This window comes from Mya arenaria, chromosome 5 (assembly GCF_026914265.1).
Source record: "Mya arenaria isolate MELC-2E11 chromosome 5, ASM2691426v1".
NCBI lineage: Eukaryota > Metazoa > Mollusca > Bivalvia > Myida > Myidae > Mya > Mya arenaria.
The window spans coordinates 25891071-25900291 of NC_069126.1; the positions used below are offsets into that span (position 1 = coordinate 25891071).

At 43.6% G+C, this 9221-nt stretch overlaps 1 protein-coding gene across 1 annotated transcript; it reads left to right on the forward strand.

Annotated features, from left to right (window-relative positions):
- Window positions 1-7492: 7492 nt before the first annotated feature.
- On the forward strand, window positions 7493-9004 carry LOC128235579 (uncharacterized). The gene has a single exon (XM_052950391.1). The coding sequence runs from the start codon at window positions 7493-7495 to the stop codon at window positions 9002-9004; it is 1512 nt and encodes a 503-aa protein (XP_052806351.1).
- Window positions 9005-9221: the final 217 nt, after the last annotated feature.

The window sequence follows — 9221 nt, forward strand, 5'->3', positions numbered from 1 at the left end:
GTCACTCTAATGGCCGGTTGCCCCAGCATATTCCCTGTGACTCTAATAACGGTTTTCGCTAAATGTCATAAACACCGATCAATGCCGCGCTGGACTTCGTCACCGGGTCATATTTATAGGTAACAGTTATTACATGTTTAAGTAACAGTAAAGATGAAGAATGTGTGTGTTTTAGAATCATTTATTTTATTTAAAAAAGAAATGAGCAAAATAGTTTGGTTTATGGAGAAATCAGTGTAAACCCATTGCAACTAGATATCGATTCACAAATGATCAGTTATTGGTCAACTCTTATAGTAGCCACTAAACGTCCAGTGTTCATGCATTATGTGATGCTCGGTATATGTTTTTGTATGGTAGTATAAGTGGAAGCAATAACCTCAATTGAATAAAAAAACATTATCAGTTCTATTCTTGACAAATGTTGTATGACTCATATTTGGCTTAAAAAGTCAGAGGTTGTCCGATTTATTTATGGATGAGTAGTTTTTCTATTTTTGATACATCGAGAAAATGTTTTAGCTGTATATGTTTTAAAGAACGCTTTGAATTTGTATTCTGTTTAGATAAAACTCCTCCTAAAAGGAAAATTCAGAATTGTACATATTCGACTACCAATTAATGTCGGAGCCTGTTAAATAAAGAGCTTAATAAAATAAAATATATTTTTTTGGAAAAAGCTGAATTGGTGATAAATCCCACTAAATCTGAATGTAGCTATTTGCTGAATATAGAAAAAGAATTTTATCGGTCTCCAAATGTATTAAAATTCAACGAAATACTGAACACGACAGATTAATCCTGATTATAACAATATCAAATTATAAACTTATGTTACTCATTTATTTCCGAAGTACCAGTATACAAATGTATGTTGTTGATCAATTTAGTTTAAATATGTAGTTTCAGTTTTAATTTCGGTTTGGCAATATCAGCAAAAGCATGCTTTTGGCCAAAATGCGTCAAAAATTTCTAAAAGTACACTTAGGCTAGATGTTCGATTAAAATATGAGCATGAAATGAACAAAAAAAAAAACTCAATTTTTTTTTTTTATGCTTCGGTCACAAATCACCTGGCCGCCGGCGGATGCGTCCGATCTCAAGGCATCGGACGGACTGAACACGTCGGAGCCGGTCGCCATCCGATGACAGGCACTGAAGCTTGGACAAAAGTGCGCCGGCCGGGCATCTGCCGATGATCGGCCGGCAATCGGACAGTTTGGGAAAACTTTTGGGTGGAGCATCGGGTTATTTATCGGATTGCGGCTGGCCGATCATCGGCCGGGTATCGTCCGAGCGCCGCAAGGATGCCGGAAAATTTAAATGAATCGTACGATTTCCGGACGGGAATATGGTGGGCCTCGGCCGGGCGTCGGCCGCGCTTCGCACTCCGCGAGGTGACTGTTGCGCGCCGACTGGAAGATGGTATGTAAATGATATATAAATCCCACAGTCATCCATTCGCAGACAGGACTTTACCAGTGATCGATACATGTACCCGCACCAGAGGATAGCGAGGCTGAGGGAGTGGCTAGCAAAAGCGGTATATTCAACGATTCTTAGATGCCACAGACCCTTGTAATTGGTACAATCGGTTTCCAAGAGCCGGTTCTGCCTCATGAAGACCTAAACATGCCCTACTTCTTCGTGGTTGACAATGCTTTCCCTCTGCTCACATACATGATGAAGTCCTTCGCCAAACGGTACCTCGCAGTGGACGAACGCATTCATAATAACAGGACACCAAGAGCACGCAGGGTCATCGAAAATGCCGTTGTCATACACGCAATGAGGTTTCGATGCCTGCTTACTACATTGCGTTGTTCTGGAATCTGCCATCTGGATCACAAAGGGCTGCCTTGTTCTCCACAACCTAATGAGGATGAGGTATCTAGACCTTCAAAACGTTGATGCTGGCCAGGAGAACGATGACCATCAACTGATTCCGGGGGCATGGACGAATCATGCCGTCATGAAAGAGGTGGAGGAAGAAGGCTGAGGACCGAGAGCAACAGCAGCGGCAAAGGAGCAGCGGGCGTATCTCAAACACTACTTTACGAGTGATACAGGAAGTGTGCCATGGCAGATGGCCGTGCCATCGACATGTAGACTTCGATACCTGTGTCTTAGTTATGGACCCATGTATATAGAATACATTTTAGAATATATTTTAAGATAAAATCTAAAAGAGATTAACTGTTAATTTTGTTTGAATCCCTGTGAATTTAGTATATGAAAGCGACACTTCAAAAAAGAAATAATGAAACGGAAATTAAGTATCACATTACATATTTCAAATCATTTTTATTTTAATAACTTTTCTTTATTTTCCACGTTATTTATAACTTCTTTAATTTTTTGTTTTTAAGGTTTGAAAGAAAAAAAGAGAATACATTTCCTACGTTATTCATTAACAGCAAAGAAAATAATGATAATGTAAAGCAAAGTAACATGAAAAAATACAGTAGCAACATGATGCAAAGTACCAAGTATCCAAAGTTGAGATATACCCTACAATTCAAAAGTCTGATACGAAAATACATCCGCTTTATGCTGCTCGGGCGAAGCTGCTTGGTCTGATTCCCTGTGGACAGGCTGATCTGTTATGGCTTCCGTCAGTGTTGGTCACCTCTATTTGCCGCTGTGTCTGGTTAACTGCGATGTCACCAACGTTGTAGGAGCCGCTGAAGTGACTGGGGCAGACTACACTCCTAGTGGAAACATCACTGGATACTGCTGCTCCTGTGTGGCATCTGAGGCAGAAGCTTTGGTTGGAAGGGCATCTGAGGCTGAAGGAGTGGTGGGAAGGGCATCTGAGGCTGAAGCAGTGGTAACGAGGGTATCTGAGGCTGAAGCAGTGGTTAGAAGGGCATCTGAGACTGAAACAGTGGTGGAAAGGGCATCTGAGGCTGAAGCAGTGGTGGAAAGGGCATCTGAGACTGAAGCAGTGGTGGAAAGGGCATCTGAGGCTGAAGCAGTGGTTAGAAGGGCATCTTAGGCTGAAGCAGTGGTGGGAAGGGTATCTGAGGCTGAAGCAGTGGTGGGAAGGGCATCTGAGGCTGAAGCAGTGGTGGGAAGGGCATCTGAGGCTGAAGCAGTGGTGGAAAGGGCATCTGAGGCTGAAGCAGTGGTGGCAAAGGCATCTGAGGCTGAAGCAGTGGTGGGAAAGGCATCTGAGGCTGAAGCAGTGGTTGGAAGGGCATCTTAGGCTGAAGCAGTGGTGGGAAGGGCATCTGAGGCTGAAGCAGTGGTGGGAAACGCATCTGAGGCTGAAGCAGTGGTGGGAAGGGCATCTGAGGCTAAAGCAGTGGTGGGAAGGGCATCAGTAGCGATTGCTGTTGCAGAATTGGTTGCTGTGGCTATGGCCTCTGATGGGGAGTCAGGTACCTCATGGCAACATAAAAGGTTTCCTTCTGGTATTGACGCCAGTGTTTCTCTGGTATTTCGCGCTGCAAGCTGCCAAGCCAGTTGGGCCAAAGCGTCGCACTTACAAGTAGTACTTCCACTTGTTAAAATTCAACACGACGGGTAAACACCATGCAACAAATAAGTTATTTAGCACTGACATTGTGTTTGGTTGGATGGATTTACGTTTTAACAGTTTTTCAGTCATATAACGGCGGTCAGTTAACCTACTGTTCTGCAATCCTGGACATGTTCTGCCGAACTGAGCGATTAACCAGTACGAAATGAACATACTCCCACATGCTACTGACAATTTCACTACCTGGAACAACGGTAGGGAGCGAATGGTGTAGAAATAATTTCATGGCCACTCCTGTGGAAGTTATGTGACCGGGCCGAGGTTCGAACTCACGACCTTAGGATTGGAAGGCAGAATTCAGGAATTAAACAATTAACTCTGCGGTGCTTGCCCGATTCTCATGTAAATCCATCCTGCTCTCAGCAAGGAACTGACTAAGAACTCCACTGATGTCTTTCTTTTCCTCTTTCCTTTTGGACTTCTTCAGTGGAGGCTCGGATACCGGGGGGGGGGGGGGGGGGGGGAGACAGCAATGCAGCTGGCGGGGGCTGCACTAGAGCTACGCTCTGAGGACACTGACGCTGTGTCTGCGTCATCGCGGTCGTCGTCAGGTACAGTCACCTATAGGCATAGGCAAGGGCAGACTTATAAAGACTTCACTATAATGCTTACTTGCAAAAGTTCATAGCTGAAGATATTCATAAAAACACGTACATACGGAGTGTAAACAACAGATCCGAGGAATAAGAGAGGATGAAGTGCGAAACAAGTGGACAAGAGGTTAGCCTCATTTTTCTAGTGCAAAAAAGTTAGGGTCGGTCTGTGTTACTTATTTTGCTACAAATTTTATTAAGACATGTCATGCACATGTAGTTTTCATGTTAAATGTATGTTTATAAGTATGCAACCCTCTACTGTTAGCTTTATCAGTTGATTGTCATGCATGCATTTGTTTCAGTAGTTTAGGGTTCGGGCTGCATGAAAACTGAGCATCATCAGTGTACCCGGCCCGGTGTGTGTGTGTGTGCGCGCGTGCGCGTGCGTGTGTGCGTGTGTGCCTGTGTGCGTGCGTGTGCGTGTGTGCGTGTGCGTGTGTGTGTGTGTGTGTGTGTGTGTGTGTGGTGTGCGTGCGTGCGCGTGAGTGTGTGGTGTATGTGTGTGTGGTGTGTGTGTGCGTGTGTGCGTGCGTGCGAGCGCGTGTGGGTGTGTGCATGTGTGTGTGTGTGTGTGTGTGTGGCGTATGTGTGTGTGACGTGTGTGTGTGTGTGTGCGGGGGGGGCGTGTGTGTGTGTGCGTGCGTGCGTGCGCGTGTGTGCGTGTGTGTAAAGCATAAGTATAAATTCGTTAATAAAGAAAAGCAGATAAACCAAGCTAAAGTTTGTACAGTCTTCTGATCTTCACAGGATATAAAGTGTTTTAAATGCTGAAATGACATGATACAAAATGTTAATATTAACACTACACAGTCATCTAAAGGAAAATGCCTACCAGTTGCTAGTCTTAAAATGTTCCCTATACGGAAAACGCCAACAAGTCGTAAAGTCTTACAGTGACCATTACAGGGCCACCCTCAACAGTTGTAAGTCTTAAAATGTTCCCTACATGGAAACGCCAACAAGTCGAAAATCTTACAGTGGCTACTGCAGGGGCACCCTCACCAGTTGTAAGTCGGACAAGGTTCCCTACATGGAAACGCCAACAAGTCGTTAGTCTTACAGTGGCCATTACAGGGCCACCATCACCAATTGTAAGTCTTAAAATGTTCCCTATATGGAAACCCCAACAAGTCGTTAGTCTTACAGTGGCCATAACAGGGGCACCCTCACCAATTGTAAGTCTTAAAATGTTCCCTACATGGAAACGCCAACAAGTCGTAAGTCTTACAGTGGCCACTGCAGTGACACGCCTAGGAATCGTAGGTCGTACATTGACAACTGCAGTGAGACTCCTAGGAATCGTGAGTCATACATTGATGACTGCAGTGACACTCTTAGGAATCGTAGGTCGTACATTGACTACTGCAGTGACACTCCTAGGAACTGAGGTCGTACATTGACTACTGCAGTGACACTCCTAGGAATCGTAGGTCGTACATTGACTACTGCAGTGACACTCCTAGGAATCGTGGGTCGTACAGTGACAAATGCAGGGACACGCCTGGGAATCGTGAGTCGTACAGTGACTACTGCAGTGACACGTCTGTATATCGTTAGTCGTACAGTGACTACTGCAGTGACACGCCTGGGTATCGTGAGTCGTACAGTGACTACTGCAGTGACACGTCTGGATATCGTTAGTCGTACAGTGGCTACTGCAGTGACACGCCTGGGAATCGTGAGTCGTACAGTGACTACTGCAGTGACACGCCTGGGAATCGTGAGTCGTACATTGACAACTGCAGTCACACGCCTGGGATTTGTGAGTCGTACATTGACAACTGCAGTGACACGCCTGTGATTTGTGAGTCGTACATTGACAACTGCAGTGACACGCCTGGGATTTGGGAATCGTACATTGACAACTGCAGTGGCACGCCTGGGATTTGTTAGTCGTACATTGACTACTGCAGTGACACGCCTAGGAATCGTAGGTCGTACATTGACAACTGCAGTGACACGCGTGGGATTTGTGAGTCGTACATTGACAACTGCAGTGACACGCCTGGGATTTGTGAGTCGTACATTGACTACTGCAGTGACACGCCTAGGAATCGTTAGTCGTACATTCACAAATGCAGTGACACGCCTAAGAATTGTTAGTCGTACATTGACAACTGCAGTGACACGCCCAAGAATCGTGAGTGGTACATTGACAACTGCAGTGACACGCCCAAGAATCGTGAGTCGTACATTGACAACTGCAGTGACACGCCTAGGAATCGTTAATCGTTCATTGACAACTGCAGTGACACGCTTAGGAATCGTGTGTCGTACATTGACAACTGCAGTGACACGCATAGGAATCGTAGGCCCTACTGTGACAACTGCAGTGACACGCATAGGAATCGTAGGCCCTACTGTGACAACTGCAGTGACACGCATAGGAATCGTAGGCCCTACTGTGACAACTGCAGTGACACGCATAGGAATCGTAGGCCCTACTGTGACAACTGCAGTGACACGCATAGGAATCGTAGGCCCTACTGTGACAACTGCAGTGACACGCATAGGGGTCGTAGGTCCTACTGTGACAATTGCAAAAAAATACTAATTGTAGCAAGTCTTACGAAACAACGAAATGGATTCTTTCTGACAGTGATTCTAGTATATCTATCCGTTTTCTGTCTCTCTACAAATAGACAAAATTCTTATGTCAGATTATTGCTGTTTACTTGTATAATTTTAATAAAAATATAATTGTATTATAGTCAGTTTATATATTTTCATGCATTCCTTAACGTTTGTTATTTTTAATTTAATTACACAAAATCTACCTCAGTGATCCAGTTAACCCCCTCAATATGAAATTGGCAAGTTCATATAGACATAGATATGCCCTGTCCATGTTAATGCAACCTATTATATCATATACTTATATACTTTGAAATCTATTAGAAGACTTCAATAGCAAACAAAACAAACTTAGTTGTCTCTTTATTTGTGCCTTCACATGCGATGGAGTTTACCTAGCCTAGTATACTTCCAATATGTAACGTTATCAGTAATATTCTTTTTGAATGTAGACCTCATTATACAAACAAATTGTTTAAACTCGGTATTTGCATAAAATAAGCGGTGAACTATCAGGTTTCTATCCATTGATTAAATTCTTTTGAGCATGTTTGACTACCGTATGATATTAATGATCGATATCATTACGTCAATACATAAGTCTACAATTTATTTATTATGTGTATGAAAAAGAACATTCTGGTGAATCGATGTAGATGATCGAAGCGCATCTATTCTTTGAAAGAAAAACTGCCTCCTTGTACATGTGTGATTGGGATGTATTAACATTTAACAATGCAAACATTAGTTTGTACAGGAGAATCAACGAACGCTTGCTATGGAAGTGAGTGGTAAGCGTTCCCTGCCCGGAGGTAACCGATGTGAGGAGCATGGGCTGGAACTCGAGAGTTACTGCCCCTCTCACGGCTTACTGTGTTGCAGAGACTGCGTCAGCCACTACCACACTGACTGCGACGCCACCACAATCAGCGAGGCGGCAAGGGACGGTCATAACGCGTGCAACTTCGATTTGCTGTCGTCTAATCTTGGTGCCCTCCTTGCCAATTTTGAGTCTGCCCGCCATGGAGAACGCGAGGTTGTACGGTGCGTGGACAATCAGGGGAGAGAACTGGAGAGGAGGGTAAAGAAGTTTAGGGAAAATGTAAATAAAATGCTCGATAAGCTGGAAAACTCCATGATTTTGAAAAAGGATGAAATATGTGGAGAGGAACGAACTATTCTAAAGAAGCGTATTGATGTTTGTGATGTAGCTATAAGTAACATCAATGATTCTTTGCAGAAAACAAAAACAGTAAATAAATCAAAGAATAATGAAAATGTCTTCATTACAGCATGTCGGCTACAGAACATGGAAAAGAAATACAAAGAGGTATATGAAGAGCTCGTAGAGGGCAAAGGAAAGTTTGCCATACAATTTATTCCTAACGATGATCTTGTCCAAGCGTTGGAAAGTTTCGGTTCAATAAACGTCAAATCAACGACCAAGCCTACACAGTTAGAAGAGGAGACGTTACCCGACGCTCGCCTCGTTAAGGTTGCAGAGATAGATGTGTCAGCGGCATCTGACTCCACAATTAGTACCATCACAGGATGTGTCTACCTTCCAGATAACAGACTAGTGTTGGCGGATGAATCTAACAGCTGTTTAAAAGTTGTTCCTTGTGACGACCAGGAAGTAAGGTTTGTTAAGAAACTAGAAGTCCAGCCTTGGGATCTAGCTCTGCTAAATGAAACAGATATTGTTCTCAGATGCAGCTCTGGCACTGGGGAAAGCGTCAACAAGTTGTATGTATTTACGCTGTCTGGTGATATTGAACTGTCCAAAACGGTTGACGTGCCAGGTAGACCAAAAGCCGTTTATTGTCATGAAAATAAAATATACCTGGCCGTGTCTACAAATTCGGATGTTTTCATTTTAGTGATTGATGCAAACGGAAAATCAAAAAGAATCATTCCAAAGAAGAAGGTTTTGAAAGAACCACAGTACATACGAGTGGTACCTTCACAAGATAGAATATACGTATCAGACTTTAGCACGGGAATTGTTGCGCTAACATTAAACGGGAGCGTTGTGTTCCGTAAGCCAAGCACACATCTGGACGAGTTCGGTGGAATTGCTATGGATACAAACGGTTGCTTGTTTATCTGTGCTGGAAAACCGTACGGGATTTACCGAGTATCTGGCGACGGTTCAGCTATCACGCCATATGTGACTTGGGAGGATGAAACAATTGATCCACAGGCTTTAACATTTTGCAACAGACTTGAAACATTTTTGGTGACTTGCTGCAGATCGAATAGAGCTTTCGTGTACCGCTATACAAATTAGATAATTGGTTGTTCTACATATGTGGATATTTATTGTTCAGATGCATTATGTTAGGGAGTTGACCCTTCGCATTTTTGTATTTATTCAATAGAACGATGTTGAAACTACTAACTACGACTTTATCATGCTAACCATGTGATTGGTACGTGGTGTCGTTATCTGACAACTTCGATAATTTACTGAGCCATTACAGCACATATAGCTAGCCTTCGTGAAC